The sequence below is a fragment of the Melospiza georgiana genome, chromosome 11 (genome assembly GCF_028018845.1).
Source record: "Melospiza georgiana isolate bMelGeo1 chromosome 11, bMelGeo1.pri, whole genome shotgun sequence".
NCBI classification, from domain to species: Eukaryota; Metazoa; Chordata; class Aves; order Passeriformes; family Passerellidae; genus Melospiza; species Melospiza georgiana.
Genome location: NC_080440.1, coordinates 10,978,198 through 10,996,852, shown reverse-complemented (window position 1 = coordinate 10,996,852; position 18,655 = coordinate 10,978,198). Strand labels below are relative to the sequence as shown.

General features: G+C 52.8%; 1 protein-coding gene across 1 annotated transcript in view; it reads left to right on the top strand.

Annotated features, from left to right (window-relative positions):
* The window catches only part of PLXNA1 (plexin A1), a 111,402-nt gene that overhangs the window by 76,537 nt on the left and 16,210 nt on the right, over positions 1–18,655 (top strand). The window contains exons 11-23 of the mRNA XM_058031725.1: positions 23–119; positions 417–607; positions 4,731–4,882; positions 5,170–5,290; positions 5,626–5,762; positions 6,436–6,603; positions 7,476–7,569; positions 8,050–8,289; positions 8,447–8,590; positions 9,257–9,491; positions 10,855–10,997; positions 13,469–13,725; positions 17,479–17,545. Coding sequence (XP_057887708.1) covers positions 23–119; positions 417–607; positions 4,731–4,882; positions 5,170–5,290; positions 5,626–5,762; positions 6,436–6,603; positions 7,476–7,569; positions 8,050–8,289; positions 8,447–8,590; positions 9,257–9,491; positions 10,855–10,997; positions 13,469–13,725; positions 17,479–17,545 — 2,046 coding nt within the window. The remainder of the gene's footprint in view (positions 1–22; positions 120–416; positions 608–4,730; positions 4,883–5,169; positions 5,291–5,625; positions 5,763–6,435; positions 6,604–7,475; positions 7,570–8,049; positions 8,290–8,446; positions 8,591–9,256; positions 9,492–10,854; positions 10,998–13,468; positions 13,726–17,478; positions 17,546–18,655) is intronic.

The window sequence follows — 18,655 nt, the reverse complement described above, 5'->3', positions numbered from 1 at the left end:
CTCCTTCTGTTTCCTCCTGCAGTATTTCTACGAAGGGAATGACATCAGTGACCTGCCCGTCAACTTGTCTGTGGTCTGGAATGGGAACTTTGTCATTGACAACCCCCAGAACATCCAGGGTGAGTGAGTGAGGGATGGGATGGGACCTGGCCCAGTGCCCCCTCAGCCTCCAGGCTCTGGACCATAGTTTGCACCATGTTTGGTGGGTTTTTAAACAAGAGGCTTTCCCCAAGAGCTTTGGGAGGCACTCTACTTTGGTGTTGAGTCCAGTGTGTTGCTGGCTCCTTCCTGTGGCTCCTTCCTGTTGTCCAACTGGGAGCTGATGGGAACAGCCAAGATCAGCAGCCTTTTTCCCCCAAACCTTTTCCCATGGGCTGGGGGGCCGTGCTGACCCTGCCCTCCTCCGTCCCTTGCAGCCCACCTGTACAAGTGCTCGGCGCTGCGGGAGAGCTGCGGGCTGTGCCTCAAGGCCGACCCGCGCTTCGAGTGCGGCTGGTGCGTGTCGGAGCGGCGCTGCTCACTGCGCCAGCACTGCCTGGCCTACGAGAGCAGCTGGATGCACGCCAGCAGCGGCGGCAGCCGCTGCACCGACCCCAAGATCACCAAGGTACGTGCCACACCCTGTGCCCACCCCAAAATCACCCAGGTACGTGCCACGCCCTGTGCCCACCCCAAAATCACCAAGGTATGTGCCACACGCTGTGCAGACCCCAAAATCACCCAGGTATGTGCCACACCCTGTGCCCACCCCAAAATCACCAAGGTACGTGCCACACCCTGTGCCCACCCCAAAATCACCAAGGTACGTGCCACACCCTGTGCCCGCCCCAAAATCACCAAGGTCTGTGGGACACCCTGTGCCGAGGGACCCTCATGGGATATGGGGATGGGGCTCTCCGGGCAGCTCACGGCAGCCAGATCTACTCAGTGTCGCAAACATCTTTTATGAAAAATCCTTTCCTTAGGATTTTTCCTCCTGAGAAGCTGAGAAGCCTCAGGAACAAAATGTAAACAATGGTTATCTGCTGCTGGGAATGCAACTGGTGGATCTTTGATTGGTCTCATAGGGCTGTTTCTAATTAATGGCCAATCGCAGTCAGCTGGCTCTAACTCTCTGTTCAAGACACAACCCTTTGTTATTCTTTCTTTTTTTTTTCTATTCTTGACTAGCCTTCTGATGAAATCCTTTCTTCTATTCTTTTAGTATAGTTTTAATATAATATATATCATAAAATAATAAATCAAGCCTTCTGAAACATGGAGTCAGATCCTCGTCTCTTCCCTCATCCTAAGACCTCTGTGAACACGGTCACAATTCAGTGTTTAGTAATTGAGTGGTTTTTTTCACCAGTTCCATTTCCAAGGCTAAAATCCTCTCTCCACCACCCCTGTGCACTGGGCTTTCTGGCTCGTTCCCAAAATTCCAACCCTTCCTGCACGTGACTGAGGGATCCAGGGAAGCTCTAGGTTGCTTCTTGTGTTGCCATGTGCACTGGGGCCGGTAGTTCATCATCACCATCCCATTTCCCTGACAGCTTTTATGACCTTTGCTTTTAGGATTGTGTATATTAATATTCACATGCCTGTTGGGCTGGGATCCAGGTTCACAAGGAGGGACTGGTGGGTATTTCAGCTGGATACCTTCTGCTAACCCAGGCCTGGCTGAGCCTCGAAGGTGTTAATTACTGGAGTCTTAGCACAGGATCTGATCTGTTTGGGTTTCAGTGCCTTATCTGATGGAGGCTGGAAATGAGAGTGCTGCCTGCCTCTCACACGGATGGGCCCTGCAGTGTGCTGGGTGGCAGCCATGTGGAGAGAGAGGGGAACAGCCCTGCTGGGCACATCCCTGCCTGCAAGCAGTACTGCCTGCAGAGTTGCCTGGGGCTGGTGGAGTGCTGGCAGGAGAAGGGATGTATTCCTGAAAAAGTGGGATTGAGCCTCAGAGCCTGCATCCCTACATGGAAGTTGTGTGTAGAGCTGCAGGGCTCCCTGTCAGCTTCCCACTGTGCTCAGGCTGAACTCCCCAAATCCAGACCCCTAGGGGTGATGGGAGTGGAGGATGCTGTGGGGCAGGTCTTGCTGTAGGCCTTGCTGTAGGCTGTGCCCTGGTCCTCTTGTGTTCAGGTGACCAGGGCTGCAGGCATTTACACACACACACACCACTCACAGCAGCTTCCCAGCAGCTGATGGTGCCCAGCATTGGTCACAGCAGTTGGTCCAGAGCTGATGGTAACAGCTCTCCCCCCCTGAATCATTATGAGATTTTACAGTAATTGCAGGTGTAGCAGGAACACATCTTTTAGCAGGTAGGCTTGACCTTGGCACTGCTCTGTGTCAGTGCCCTGGGAGGTGGCAGGCAGTGTGGATGTGCAGTGGTTGTTGGTGTGATGCTGCTCCTGTAGCCTGCCTGCTGCCTCCCACTACCCCAGTCCCACACCTGGGCTGTGGGCATGCTTGCAGGTGGTCCAGAGAAAAGTCTAGTGCAGAGAGGGCAGCACAGGGCAATGGGGGAGAAGAGTCTCCTACAGTGGTTTCATGAGGAGGTGGAGGCTCCTTCCTGGCCAGCTCAGCAGAGTGCAGGTGTCCTCACGGTGGTGGGGCTGGGCTGGGAGATGACCTTCACCCTTGAATCATTTGCCCATTGTTCAGTGGTGGGGACAAGCCCCTTCCAAACTTCTGTGGTGTCTTGCCTAGTGCTCACTGTGACCCTCAGAGTGACATTCTTTCCCTTGGGAAGGGGGTTCCCCTTGGCCTCTGCACCTCCTGGCTGTGCTGTGGCCACCAGAGCTGAGAGCAAGCCAACTGCTTGTACCCGCTGGAGCTGGTTGCTTGTTGATGTAAAAGGACCCTATGAAACCAATTAGGAGAGAAGCAGCATTGTTTGTTGGGGCCAGGGGTCTGGAGGTGGAGGGGGAAGAGGGGGGTTGAGCAGCTATTGCTCTCCTTGGCAGCTCCCCCCTCCCACACACCTTGTTTGGCTGTGACCTCCCTGTGCTGGCTGGCCAGCAGTGTCATTTCGTTCCTTGGCTCCTTCCTCCCCAAACACGTGGCCCTTGTCACTTTTGCTGCGGAGGAGGAGGCTGGAACACGCAGGAGCAGCTTTTAACACTCATTTAGAAACACCAAACAAACAGCCTTTTCTGCCAGCCTTCCCACCAGAGCTTTCTGGAGGGGAAGACCCAACCTGCTGCTGGCTGCAGCTGCTAGAACGAGCTCCAATCCCAGACTTGGGCAGGGGCTGAACAAGGTTTAGGCAAACAGTGGTTCCCCACAGCCCCTGAGGGTTTTGTTGCTGTGAAAATAGTGAGCTGTGACTGCCTTGGCATGAACCAGGGTTCAGCACCAATCCTAGCTCTGCTGCTGGCCTGGGACATGTCCTGCAGGATACCTGTGTGGAAGGGCACTGGGTGCTCCTGTGTGAATTTGTGTGTGCTGAAGGTCACCAGCTCAGGGACAGAAGTTAACCCCAGAGGCAATGGCTGTAGTGGGACTGTGCAGAAACAGCCCCTGGCTCCATGCAGTCCCTCAGGGTTGATGATGTGGACAATATCCACTGCTGCAAATTTCCCACCCTCAGCTCCTCTGCTTTTCCTTGCTGTGGAGATGATGTTCAGGAATGAGCCCTTCCCAAGGAGGAGGAGGATCCATCTGGCTCAGGCCCCAGGGCTACAGCTGCCCAGCTTTGCCAAGTATGGAAAGAGCTTACACGTGCTTGGTCGTGGCTTGAACCTGTCCAGGAGCTGGGCTTAGTGCAGGCAAAGGTGCCTGGCAGTGCCAGAGGGGAGGAGAGGCTGCTCTCAGCCATCACCTGCAATAGAACCATCCCTTCCCCTGGGTCAGGCTGGGATTTCTTCCTGGACTGACCCAGCCTGCATTCCCCTTTCCCTCTGCTGCTGCCTGCAGCTGCCTTCTCCTCTGCTGTGTCTTTGTGTCACTGGGACCCAGCTGTGTCTCCAGGCCCACTCAGGGCATGCAGCTCTGCCATTCATCCCAGTCAGTGCTGCAGGTGGGCGCTGACCTCGGGGCCAGCAATCACTGATGTAAAGCTGCCTGTAATTGCCTGGTTAGAGGCAGTCCCCATGTACCTTGGAACAGGGCCCACACCTCTGTTCATCCCTCATTCTGCCACTGTCTGTCAGGCCACACCTGTCTGCTTTATTGGGCATCATCCTGGGAAATGAGGCATGGTGCTGTGCTTAGGTCCCCTCCCTTCCCAACTGGCCTCAGCAAAGGGTTTGCTGGGGAAGAGAAAAGCATTTCCCCCTGCCTGCCATTTCCCCTCTGCAGGGACCTGTTGGAGATGCTTTCTCCTTTGAGGACATCTTGGACATGGGAATCTCATCCCTGGGCACCTGGGACCTGGCCAAAAGCCAGGCACATCCAGGGGCTTCCTTGCTGGTTCAGCTGATGCTACCCTGTCTCCTTCAACTCTTGTGTCCTTGTGACCCAGGAGATGGCTGTGCCTGCAGGAGGGTGTCCCTATCCCAGCCCTCTGCTTGGACATCTCTCATGTCTCCTGGTTTGTTCCTGGGGGGATATTGTGGATACAGCTGTCACTGGGGAGGTCTTTCCTGCTCTGTGGGCAGCTCACACATGTGCTGGCATTTCTCATCACCTGTCTGCTCCTTGCTGCTTGTAACACACATCCTGCAGCTGCCTGGGCTGCAGCCTGCCTCAGTGAGGCGTCCCTGTGGCTCTGCATCCTGCTGACAGACCCTGCTCTCTCCTAGCTGTTCCCTGAGACTGGCCCCAGACAAGGAGGGACCCGTCTGACCATCACTGGCGAGAACCTGGGCCTGAAGTTTGAGGATGTTCGCTGGGGTGTGCGAGTGGGCAAGGTGGCGTGCATCCCCATCGAGAGCGAGTACATCAGCGCCGAGCAGTAAGTGCTGCTGAGGGGTGGGCGTGCTCCAGGTCACCTCAGGAGGGTTGGGACAGCACTGATGGTGTTAAAATGCTGCCTGTGGCTGCACAAGGCATAGAGCTGAACTGGGAGAGAAATACCTGCTGGTTGTGGTTGCTCTGGGAAGGGCTCAAAGGCTTTGGGGAAGCTTCTCTGAGGGCCACCACCTTGGTTTCTCATGGATCTGCTGGCACCTGAGACCTTTGCTTTGCACAGGGAGTGTCTTGGTGCCAGGACACTGAGAGTTTCTTGCTCTCATCTCTTAGGATTGTGTGTGAAATCGGAGATGCCAGCCAGAGCAAGGTGCATGAGGCACGGGTAGAAGTGTGCATCCGGGACTGCACGCCCAGCTACCGGGCCATATCCCCCAAGACCTTCACCTTTGTGGTAAGCCCAATGCTGGGGACAGGTCTGTCACCTCAAAAGGGAGGTGATGCTGGGTGGTTTTAGGTGGTTTTCTGGCTGAGTTGGAAAATTTACCATCATTTTCCTGAGGGGGAGGGGAGGGTTCTCTAGTCAGGCATTGAGTCATGATGATTGAATTTCTCCAAGGCTGCCACTGCTCTGCCTCCCCACTGTCCTGCTGGCACTGCCAGGCTTTAGTACTGCTGTGTCTCCCAGGTCCTCTCCTCTGTGGTCCTGTCACCTGGTTGAAGCTGCCTGGGGGTAAGGATTTCTGTTCCAGCCTGTCTGACTCCAGGGATGCCCTTTTCCTTTGACAGATGCCCACTTTCTCCCGTGTTGTCCCAGCCCGGGGCCCTCTCTCTGGTGGCACCTGGATTGCCATTGAAGGCACCCACCTCAACGCTGGCAGCAACGTCTCCGTGACCATCGGGGGACGGCCCTGTGCTTTTTCATGGTGAGGGGCACACAGGGTGGTGGGGGGTGGGCAACAGGCAGCTTCAAAGGCAGTGGGACCCTCAGACAGAGCAGCAGCCAGAGGCCTGGGCTAGGAAGGCAGGAGAGACCATGGGAGCCAAACCCCCTGGGTGGCCAAAGGTGTCTCCTCTTGAAACCTCTGTGTGTCAGAGGCTGCAGGAAGAGCCCTAAGAACAGAGATTTTTCTCTAAAAGCACAAAGCCCTGAGGCATGAAGTGGATAATTTTTAGATTAGGGATGATAATGGAGCGGCTCTTTAAATATTTTCCTGCGGTAATTACTGGTTATCAGCCCTAATCGCTGCTGTTTGCAGCCGCCGCACGATGGGAACGCTCAGGAGCTGCTCCGTCTTTCCCGCCTGCCTTTTGTTTCATTTCTTGGGTTTTTGTTTTTTTTTTTTTCTTTTTTCCCTCCTTTCTCTCTTCACCCCCCAGCTGTTTCAGAAGGGGAGAGGGGCTGGGGCAGGGGGCTCCCTGGCTGCCCTGGCCTCTCTCCTGCCCAGGCACTGACAGGTTGTGTGTTTGTGCCCCAGGAGAAGTTTTTATTCCCTCCTTTCTCTCTTCACCCCGCAGCTGTTTCAGAAGGGGAGAGGGGCTGGGGCAGGGGGCTCCCTGGCTGCCCTGGCACTGACAGGTTGTGTGTTTGTGCCCCAGGAGAAGCGCCCGTGAGATTCGCTGCAGGACCCCCCCAGGGCACGCCCCTGGTGGCTCCCCCATCCTCATCAGCATCAACCGAGCAGAGCTGAGCAACCCAGAGGTGAAGTACAACTACACAGAGGACCCCACCATCCAGAAGATTGATCCTGAATGGAGCATCAACAGGTGAATTGCAAGGAGCTTGTGGGATGAATGGGAGGCTGTTTCCCGTACGGATTTCCCGCTCCTGATGGGCACATCTCAGTGCTGTGATAACTGCCAGGCTGCACTCCAGAGATGTGGCAAGAGGAGTGTGAGCAATGGCTTGGCACCAGGGCCCTGCTAACTCCTGGCCTACAATGCTCAGCCTGGCAGGGGGCAAGAGCAGAGAGTGCTTTGGATCTGCCTAATTTCAGCTTGACATTTGGTGGCGGCAAATAAAATTAAAATATTTCCCATCGGGGGAGTTTTTGAAATGTTTACATATTTTCCTAAAAGGCTTGAATTGGCTGGAGAGGAGATGAAGGAATCCATTAAGAGCTAGTGCCAAGGGAAACCTTCCCCAGGCTGTTGATGAGGAGCAAGCTCCCCAGAGGCATGGCCAAGGTTTCTGGGAGCACTGGGCTTTTAACACCAAATCATGGAAAAAGCCTGGCAGAGTTCAGCCTCTCCTGTCACCCACTGCCTCTGTGGTGGAGAAAGGGTGGCAGAGAGGAGCTTGTACTTGGGATGCTTTCCTGTTGTGAACGCTTAGTTAACTTTAGCTTGGGAGCCATCTTCAGACCCTCAACCTGCACACAGGGTGGGATGTCAGTGTTAATCACCAGGTTTTATATCTCTATTTGGCCCTTGGGTCAGCTGAAATGATTTTACATTGATGCATGCCAGGTTCTGCCAGCCATGCAACATATGGGTGGGATAAGAGATACCTGGGGCATGGTGGCTCACCTGGGCTGGGGCAGATGGGCATCTGGCTGGAGATGATGGCTGCTTCCTTCCTAGAACTGGGGATCCAGTGCCAAGCTGCCTTTCATAACCCACTGTCTCCGTGTCTCTAGTGGTGGGACATTGCTGACTGTGACTGGCACCAACCTGGCCACCATCAAAGAGCCCAGGATCCGGGCCAAGTACTGCAGCTCTGAAAGGGAGAATGTAAGTGGTGCTGGCTGGGGCTGGGGGCAGAGCACAAAGAGGAGGGATATTGTCTGTGTGAAATGCAGGGCAGAAAGGGCAAAGGCACCTTTGCCCTTCAGGTATGATGGTCTGGAGAGGCTGAGGTGCAGAGGCTCCTGCCCCAAAGAGAGGTACCAATCTCTCTGCAGAGCCTCCAGCCAGGTGCTTTCAGGAGAGGGTTGAGATCTCAGCATTCAAAACTGGTGGGAGGTTTGTGGGACACCTATAGGATATTGACAGAAAGAGCCCATCTGCAGCTTGCCATTCCTTGCACATCCATTGCAGACAGGAGTCTGTCTCTGCCCTGGGGTGGGATGTGATGCCTGTTGATAGAACAGAGCAAGAGATTCCAAATCTGAACCCTGTGTCCAGAGCCACTGCTTTCAGGAGATCCTTGTGGGATCTGATCCTGCCCACCTTGTTGGGAGTGTGTCTGACCTGGTTCTGTGCCTCCTGCAGAACTGCACTGTCTACAATGACACCACCATGGTGTGCTACGCTCCCTCCATTGACAACCCTGTGCGGAGCCCTCCCGAGCTCGGCGACCGCCCGGATGAGATCGGCTTTGTCATGGATAACGTCCAGGCCCTGCTGATCATCAACACCACCAATTTCGTCTACTACCCAGACCCTGTCTTTGAGCCACTCAGCCCCACAGGGATGCTGGAGTTGAAGCCCAGCTCTCCCCTCATCCTCAAGGTAAAGAGTCTGCACCTGGGGGCAGAGGTAGGGACATGTCCCTCTGTGGAGGTGGCATTTTGTCTCTTCTGGAGAAAAGATTTTGCCTTGTGTTGGGCTTCTTGAAACATTCCCCATTGCATGAGAACTGACAGTCTCATTCCTTGTCCCCTCAAAGGGCAGGAACCTGCTCCCACCAGCTGCTGGGAACTCCCGCCTCAACTACACGGTGCTGATCGGAGACACTCCCTGCACCCTCACGGTGTCTGAGACGCAGCTCCTCTGCGAGTCCCCCAACCTCACTGGCCAGCACAAAGTCACAGTAAGTGCTGACACTGGTGCCTTTGCTCCCTGTGCCTCGTGTGTCTCAGAATGTCAGTCTTTATGCCAGCACCAGCCCTGCTGTGTGCTCGTCCTTGAATGAGGACCAGATAATAGGTGTATGTGCAAGAGCGTTCCACAGGAGTCATCTTCCTGCTCCCTAGGCATCCCTCTTCCTAATCACATGTTTGGTAAGGGCAAATACTTTGTCACCCTCCCCCACACTCAGCTGGGTGTTACTGTGCCCTGGCTGGCGCTGGATGCAAGGCAGGGGGGATTCCCACCTCTCCCCCTCAGTGCTGGCACATGCTGCAAGGCAGGCTCCTTTGTTTGTGGGGTTGTATCACACTCCAGGACTCTGCCATGTTAAAAGGGACCCAGCACAGTCCTCCCCAGGCTCCCCATCCGTGGGGAAACTCGCTTTACATCCCATCTGTTACTGTAATGTTGTCTGAATGAGACATCAAACTCGGTGCCTGCTCCACGTGCACTGGCAGCGTGTGTGCTGCGTGCCATTGAAGCGTCTTGCACTGCTCCTGCCATGCCTGCGTTTGCCCTGGGCTGGGAGTCGTGCCCCAGTTCCCAGCACAGTGGGCACAGCAGGGAGGGCTCCCTGTGGCACACATTCCCTGACAGCAGCTCCGTTTTTTGCCTTTCTGTGGTGCAGATCAAGGCTGGAGGGTTCGAGTTCTCGCCGGGGACGCTGCAGATCTACTCGGACAGCCTGCTCACCCTGCCCGCCATCATCGGCATCGGCGGCGGCGGCGGCCTGCTCCTCCTCATCATCATCATCGTCCTCATCGCCTACAAGCGCAAGTCCCGGGATGCCGACCGCACCCTGAAACGGCTCCAGCTGCAGATGGACAACCTGGAGTCCCGGGTGGCCCTGGAGTGCAAGGAGGGTGAGGGATGCCTTTGCCATCAGCATGGGGCTCTTTGGGTGTTTCTTGCTGCTCCGAGGCTCAGTGTGCTCATACCCTTTCCTTACTGCCTTTCAGAGAGGGAATGGGAATGGGCAGAGCTGCTTTGTCAGTGGAAGTGAACTCATTTTAGGTGGGATTTGGGGATTTTTCCAGTTAAGAATTTCTTCTCTGTTTCTCCAAGTGGGAGAAAAGAGAGCAAGCAGGGTAGCGAAGGCTTCCTGTGAGTGGGCAGTGGATCTCTCATTATGTGACAGACAGAAGCTGTGAAATTGGACAGAATTCCTTGTATGATACTGCTGATAAAAGCTAATTGCCCATTATCCCCCCGAGCTGGCTCCAGAGGCCCCGACCCTGCCAGCCACAGCCACAAGCAGCCCGGACACTGTGAATGAAGCAGGCACTGAAAACAAGATAATAAAAAGGGGAAAGAAAGACAAACCTTTGCTCCCCTAAGTCCCCATCCCTCCACATGCCTGTGGATGGCACTGGTGACAGGGAGAGGGGAGGAAGCTGGTGGAGGGGATGGTGTCTTGTCTTCCACAGCTGGCAGATAAAAGGATCTGCTTTTAATTAAAAGGCACAATCTCTTCCCTGCCTTTTCTCTTTTCTAGTCCCACTAGTTACAGATAAGATAGCACGCCTTTCAAGCTGACGGTTTGTTTTTTCTCATCAGGCTGACGAGCCTGCAGTCCTCTGCCTGGCTTTCAGCTCCCTTTAAAGTGCTGTTAATTTGATTTTTCTGAGGGTTTTCTCCCCCCACCCCAACCCCCTTCCCTGGTGCATTTCCAGCAGTCTTCTCCCATCAGCTTTTCCCTGTAGGTGCAATTAAAGGTTCAGGACCCCCCTGGATCATGTTCCCCTGGGAGTCACAGCTGCCTCTGCTGGGATCAGGAGGTTCTGGGGTGGGTGTGTTCAAGCTCTTCTCTCAAGTAGTATTTAGGTCAAAAAGAAATTAGGGCAATCTTGTGATTTAGGCTAACATTTGCCCCAAGAAGCTCTGTTTTTGTTCAAACCTTGCTGTTCCTCCCTGCCCCCAGCATTCCTGGGAGGCTGCAAGTGCTGGGCAGGGGGGATTTGACCCCCCTGGGACCTGGCAGTTCTGTTCCCAAATCTGCCACTTCATTTATTCCGGAGATGTCATCCCCACACTCTGCAGCTCAGTTTCTCCATCTGTGAGATGGGGACAGCAATCACAGCCTGCCAGGAAGAGGAATGCTGAGAATATTCATGCCTTGGGGAGGGTCCACCCGTGGGGTGCTGGGGGTGTGATGAGGGGCTGAGTGCCAACGCTGTGTGCTGAGACTCCAGGATGTGTTGTTTAATTCTGCTTTTCCCTCCCTAGCCTTTGCTGAGCTGCAGACAGACATCAACGAGCTGACCAACGACCTGGATGGGGCTGGCATCCCCTTTCTGGATTACCGCACCTACGCCATGCGGGTTCTCTTCCCGGGGATAGAGGACCACCCTGTGCTGAAGGAGATGGAGGTGTGGGTCTGTCTGTCTGTCTCTGCAGTGTTTCACACTGGGGATGTGCCCCTGCAGAGTCCCCTGCACGAGCCCCTGTGCCCCCGGGCTGGAGAGATGCTTTGGTTGGATGCTGGCCCGGCGTGGTGCATCTCTCCACGTGGCAGCCGGCGCGGATGTGGACTGGCTGCCAAATGGTTACTGCGTTCTCTGACATTAATATCAATATTTATATTAATATCATTGCTGCTGTCATTTTCTACAGCACTTGCTTTATTCAATTGGGTTTGTTTGATGCCTGACTGGTCGCTTGTTTTTAGCAGGGTTGTCTGACATCGCCTGCTTGCTTGGCTCCATTTCCCCATGCAGAACCCATCCTTGGCATCCTTCCTCTGCTCCCCAAACCAGCTCCTTCTCTTCTCCTGTCCTCCCCACCTCTGTATAATTTAGTGCATGCAATTGCATAGCAATTGCCTCTCGTGTGCTGGGCTGCTGAGGCCACTCTTGATTACAAGAGGAAGGAGGGGGGTGACCTTCGCTTCCCCTCACTGCTGACCCAGCACAGTAATTAATGTCGACGTGGGCTTCACAATGTATTTAGGAGAAGTAATTGGCCCTGGTGCAAGATGCATGGTCACTAATTACAACACAACAAGCTCTTACCAACTGCAAGTGCACGTGCTGGTGTTGTACGCCAGCATGGCTACGGTGTGGGCCCTGGCCCTCTGCCTGCTCTGTTTCCCCAGCCCCTAATCCCAGCTCTGGAGGGTGGTGGGGACCCTGTTTCCATGGATTTCCCCTTGCAGCTCAGGTTTCCGGATGCTCAGAGCCAAAGCAGGCGTGTAGGTCTCCCTGGGGCACAGCCCTTCCTGTCTGTGCAGATGCCTGGCTCTCCTCTCACCTCTGCTCTTGCTCTTAAAGAATTTCCCTAAAGAGGGAAAGTGGAAAGGGTATCAAAAAGGATATCAGAGGAGGAATTTTGCATTTACTGTGGCAGGCTGGGTGGACTTTGTCCATTTCCAGCTCCTAACCCAAAACATCCTGCCTGAGAGAGCACACCAGTTCAGCCTGGCCTGGGAAGCAAGGGGTTAAATTTTCAAAGGGGAAAAAAAAATCCCCAAAAGAGATTAAATAAAGCAACTAGAGTTGTGTAAGCTTCATATAATTTAATCAGGTTTGCTTTTATTTGTCTCTTTACTCAGAGTGTAACATTAGCTATTGCAAGTGACGGAAGGAAGCTTGCTCACGCACATGCTAATCCACAGCGAGCACCGGTACCAGCTCCCTTCCTCTGCAGGCTTGTGGGGCAGGCTGGCTGCTTTATGAGAATTTAAGCCTGATTAAATATTTAACTCGGTATTGTTCATTTATTTCTGCTAATGATCAGCAAGTTGAACACGGGGACTGGGAATCGACAAGGACTTGGTGGGAAGCAGGAAGCGGGAAATAGTATTTTGGAGAGGGAAGTTACAATTGTGAGGAATTTCACTGAACTGAAAAGCACCAATCCAAAGTTTTGATTGAAGTGAAATGATTTGATGTGTCAAAACTCTGTTCTTCATTTTGAGTTGGTGTTTTGAAATGAAAAGAGTTGTTTTGTCTCCAAATACCGACATGAAGTGAAATTTAATGCTTATTCTCCCAATCAGGAAGATGGGGGGGGGGGGAATTAAAGAAAAAAACTGATGTTTTATCACAGGAAGGCTTTTATTCAGAGGAAACCATCTTTTCTAATGGGAAAATGGAGTCTTGTAAAAATGTTTGTTTCTGATAACAAATGTGGTCAGGGCTGGTCAGAGCTGGGCTGCTGATGGCAATGCAGGTGTGAAAGCATCCAAGCCTGCTGGGTCCTACATGGCCAAATATGGCCAGAAACACAACTTCAAATGTCTCATGAGTACAGGGACTTTTTAGGGTGTGTCTGCAGTGGGACAGAGACAGATCTCTGCTATTATTTCCCTATCTGAAATCCATCCCCACAAACCAGGCGGGTTTGCTGTCGGTGGAAGTCGGGGTTGTGGCTTTATTTGCTTTCTGTGTAATACCCAAAGCACATGTTGCAGTGACTTGGGTGGGAATTGAGCTGCTTGTTAGCTGAAATTGAAAATGATAATCTGTGTGTGTGCTTGGGAGAGAAGGAGTGTTTGTTTATGGCAGGGAAATGTGTTTACGTGTCTGCACACAAGTAGGAGAGAGTCTTTGTGTGGTAGGGTGTGTCTATACAGACATATATAAACATTGATGCCCTGAGACTGTGTTAACCTGATGCTGGGATTTTACAAACTAGATAACTCTTGTGGAGGAACTGAGACTGATCACCAAAGGGGAAGCTTGGTAGTAGGGATAGACCTAGTCCATCTGCTTCTTGACCCTTTTTCATAATTTCATTTTGTGGGATTGAGAGTCAATTCAGGGTGTGGTTCAGTCCAGCCACCTTCTCATCACTATCATCCCTATCATTCCTGTCTCTCAGCTTTGCTCTATCCTTGCAGGTCCAGGCTAATGTGGAGAAGTCCTTGACCCTCTTTGGTCAGCTCCTGAACAAGAAGCACTTCTTGCTGACCTTCATCCGTACTCTGGAGGCGCAGCGGAGCTTCTCCATGCGGGACCGCGGCAACGTGGCCTCGCTCATCATGACAGCGCTGCAGGGCGAGATGGAGTATGCCACAGGGGTGCTGAAACAGCTCCTGTCCGACCTCATTGAGAAGAACTTGGAGAGCAAGAACCACCCCAAGCTGCTTTTGCGGAGGTGAGTGTCGCCCTGAGAGGCTGGAGCTGTGGGACGGTGCCATGAGCTGGTGTCCTTTGGGGATGCCACCAGTGATGGCTTTCGTGTTGGCTGTGGCAGTGAGAGCACTGAGTCTGTGGTCAAGCATTTCCTTGCTTGTCTGTGTGCAAATATGAGAGGGATGTGGGACTACCTGGCCCCAGCCAGCTCAGGAGCACCCGGGGGATGTTCTCACTCCAGTTTGGCCTGTGTGGGCTCATGCTGTCTGGGAAGGAGACAGCAAGGTGCTTGCCAGGCTGGTGCAGGTAGGGTGCATGCTGGTGCCAGGCACTGTGGTGGGTTGCTGTAGGTCACCTGGAGAAGGAAAGGTGACCAGGTGGTCCCCCACATCACTTGGCATGTGGGGCAGCTCTTACCTTGCCTGGTGGCTGTGTGGCTGCCTCCATGGGCTGGCAGCAGGCAGGAGTCCTCCCTTCCCTGCTGTCTCCTCAGGGCTTACCTGCCTTGCCAGTCACATGGGGGCTTTCCTGGGAAAGTCACTCAGATCTCTGCGAGCTGGGAGTCTCTCTGGGCCGGGGGAAGTGCAAGCAGGAGGCAGCCTGCCAAGCCCTGCCGTGAGTCTGCCTGCCCCATCAATATTTAACGATAGCTCTGAGCTCTCCTTCATCACGGGCTGATGAATATTGAAAGATACACCAAGTCCTGAACAAAAACTATTAATAAGCTCCACTGGTTCAGCTCGAGGCCCTTGGTGCCATCTTCTCCCTTTGCACGCCATGTGGTGCCTCCCCATGCTGACACCCAGCAGCCTGGTGCCACCAGCCTTTGGCAGAGATGCAGGGATGGCTGAGAGGCACAGGGCTGGCATGTCACCAGAAAGGCTCTAGAAACCCAGGGCATCCTTCAAAGATAAACTGATGTTTGTGTCATGGCCAGACTGGACAAAACCTGTCAGGTTTTGTAGGCTTGGCCCTGGGGAAACACCTGGAGAAGACCCAGATGTGACTGGTCCCAGTTACATCTGTGTTGCCCATCTCGTTGCTTTCTTACTCTCTCTGCTTCATTTACATTACAAGGGTGCCCTTAATGTCTCAAAGCAGCTCATTAGCATGTGTCAGAGGGGGTGTGTTGTGCTGATGATGGCTGTCTGGGAGTGGGGTACGTCTTGGAGGTTCCCCATCCCTGTCCCCTGACTGCATTCTTAGGCCCTTCTCTTCCAATCGTTCCTCCAGAACACCAGGTTTCACTGAAATATTTAGAATGCATTTCCAGCTCCTGAAGTAAATCAATAAAATATAAATAAAAGGCATCACGAGGAGGCTGGCAGCAGCAGTGACTGAGCCATGGCAGCAGCACAGGGGCAGAGCCCAGCCTGCACCAGTGCCCAAAGACTGCCAGTCTCCAGCCTCAGGGCTCAAAGGCCTTTGCAGTATGGACAGGGATAAGTCCCCTGGCCAGCACCTTGCTTGTGCTTCCCTGAGTGATATTTAACAAAGAGACTGTTCTTGAAGCCATGGTGCAGAGAGCTGTGCTTCTCTATCTGTTTGATTAGCCTTGGGTGTGAGAGTGTGCTTACTGCCCAGGGCAACTGGATTAGCATTGATCTAACTGGGGAGAGCTGTTACTTATTTATTTGGTTGTTGGATAATCCCCCCATTGCTGTGGCATCTGGCTCTATCATGGATAAAGACAAACATCCTCCAGAGCCTGAGTGGTGGCACTTCAGATAAGCATTATGGGCTTGTCAGGTCCTTTCTAGGGCCAGGGAGGATGTCTGCTGAATAGCTGCAGTCCACTTCTCCCTTGGCTTTCTCTCCATGTCCCTTCTCCCTTTTTTTTTGTTCCATGTGGTGGATTATTCTTGCCTGGTGGGGGCATGAAGCCTTCCCTTCCCTGAAGGCTCAAGTAATGCTGTTCTCAAATGGTTTAAGGAGATCTGTGCTATTCCAGGGAGGACAAAAAGGGCTAAACCCCATTAGCACAAGAGAAAACCTTGGAAGGGACCATATGACACTGAGTCAGCTTGAATAAACTCTGGGAAAGTGGATTTTCTGCCCCAGCCATCTGGTCTTTGGGAACTGCTCCTGGCCCATCTGCTGGGCATGGCAGTGCATGGAATTGGGCAGTGGGACTCCTTCTGGTGGCTCTAACATTTTGGTTCCTTCTGGATTTTGTTTCTTGAGTCAACCATTTGTATTTGTTTCCCTGGGGCAAGAGGAATGCAGCAATGTCCCTGAGGTTATTAGTATTGCCTGTGCTTTCAGGGCCATCTGCATTTGCAGGTGGCTGATCTGATAATTAATGGGTGGATAAGCTGGAGATTTTAGGAGTGAAGGCCATGTTAAAAATAATGGACATGTTAAGGGAGTTTTTATCTTATGGCAGAGAGCTAAGGTGTGGTGAAGAGCCAGGCATGTTAGCTGCACCTGTAGGGCTGCAGGGTTCACAGGGTCTGGTGTCACCCTCAGCTCCCTCTGTGCCTCCGTGTCCCTCTCTCTGCTGGTATGGCACATCCTGGCTGCAGAACCAGCACCACGAGGTCCCTCATTCTATTCACACATTTCACACCCATCCTGAGGGATCCTGCTCTCCCTTTTGTACATGGTCCCCAACAGACACAGGCAACTCCCTGGACCTTCCCTGTTATGCTGCTTTGCCATCTGGATGTGAACTGTGCTGTAGGAAACTAGGGGTAATATATAGGTTTTCTCAAGGCAGCTTTGCCTGCCTCCTTTAGCTGTATATCCAAAAGCTGAGAGGCACAGCTCCATTTTTAAATTTCTTTTGGAGCAAGTGAGTGCAAACATGCAAACTCCTACATCACCACTCCACTCCAAGGAGACACACAGCAACCCTAAACTCACCATGCAGGCATGGAAGGGTTAAATTCCATGCCTGGCACAGTGTCTGTGTTCCAAAAGTACATGGAAAACAGGTTAAGTTTCCAACCACTGCTCTTACTCCCTCCTTCTTTAATCCCCTTGTTTTCAGCTGAATTAGTAGTGAGGATAAGTTTGATCAAAACCATATTTGGGTCAGTTTCCAGACCTAAATCTGGTTGTGGCTTTAACCAAGGCCATGTGCCACTGGATTGGTGGTGGTCATTGTCCTCTTGCTCTACTATGGCTCCTGGACTTTGATGCTTTAGAGATCAAGGGCTGCCTCAGGGGTTGCAGGGGAGTCCCGTGTCACCAGTACTGGTGGCCTTCATAGGACAATGGCAGTGCTGAGTGCACTGCAGGACAGAAGGCAACAGCAGCTCCCAGGTGGGGAAAGGGGCTTCCAGCTACATCTGTCTTTGCCTTGCAACCTCAGCCCTTCTTTCAGGTTGTCTGGGGAGCTTGAGGTACGTTTGGGGATATTGTACTTGGCTTTGGTGCCTCATACAATCCTCCTGTGGAGAGAGCTGCCTGCTTCCAATGGGACATCATAGAAGAAACAAAGTTCACTGCAGTAGAAGGTACCAGGGAGAAGCAGAAAGCTTCTCATCCATCCCCTGGTGAGACTCCCAGTGGGACAAGGTTGAGCTTGTTGCAGTTCTCCAAATACACTGGAGACCAATTTGCTTTTCTCTCCTGGGGGCTGCTGATGGGCAGGCTTTCCGGCAGAGCTTGTGCTGCCTGCTCGTGCCCCTTGCTTTGAGCCTCCTTCCCAGATGAAGTCTTTTCAAGCCAAAAATAATTTAGCTACAGTCTGAGGGTGAGGAGGCAATGGGTGAGATCAGAGACCTTTAATATTCTGTGCTGATGGCTTTGCTCTCTACCTTCCCTACAGAACGGAGTCAGTGGCAGAGAAGATGCTGACAAATTGGTTCACTTTTCTGCTGTACAAGTTTCTGAAGGTGAGTTTGGGAAGCGATGGCAGCCCCATGTGGACAGGGAGGTGGTTCCTGCCTCACTGGGCCAGGCAGCGTGCTACCCAAAGCCCAGGCTGACGTGGTCCTGAGCATTGCTGCTCCCTCCCAGAGCAGAGATTGCTTCCCAGATCTCTGTTTCCATTCATGTTTTCTAAGATGTGATTCTGGTCTCCTTTTTGGGAAATAGCTGAGATTGGGAAATGAAATCCAGATTGGGATTGCTTAATGCATAGTGGGTTTGAGATTTTAACAATGGTGCCCTGAGGAAAGATAAATCTGAAGCAACTCAGCTGAGTTTTGGAGTGGTCCCCATTCCTTTCTTCTTGCCTTTGCTTGTGTAACTCAGGAGGAAAAAGCCCTGAGAGCTGATCCTTCTGCAGGCATGGCTGTGATCAGGGCTGTTTCTGCCTCTTTGAGTTGTATTTGATGAGTTGCACTCTTCATGTAATGCTGCTGCTTTTCCTTCATCTCTCCAACACTGAGGTTCTGTGGTAGGGGAATTGTTTCCTGCAGGCATCTCCACTTCTACTGCTGCTTCCCCTGACAAAGGTGCCCTGGTGGGGATGGATGCCTTGAGGAGCTTGTTGACAGCCAGGGACAGAGCTCTGAACTGCACATGCATGAGGCTGCAGAGCCTTTTAGCTTTTATTCACCTGTTTCCAATTTCATCGGGGTAGGAGAAGAGGACGCCACAGTGTAAGCTGTTTTTTTACCACTGGTGCATCTACCCATATTGAGAACATTTATTCCGTCAGCACCAGTGCTTCCACCTGCTACAGCTGCACCAGTTTCCATGCAGATAACACAGCAGCAGCTCCAGTGCATGGACCCCAGGCTCAGTCCTGCTGCAGCTTTGGGATGACTCCGATGGGTGAACGATGCCTGCGATCCTGCTGCTGGTTTGTCAGGCAGCAGGGCTGTTTCTTGGGATGCTGCCTGGTGTTGGTGCAGTGAGACTGGGTGGCACACTGCTGTTTTTGTGGGATTTCATCCCTCATTAAGATAAAGAGAGTTTGAACTATTTCCAGCCAAGAGATGAGAGCGAGCAGGAGTCTCAGCAGAACTCAAGTGATCGTCAACGAGAGGTGATTTATA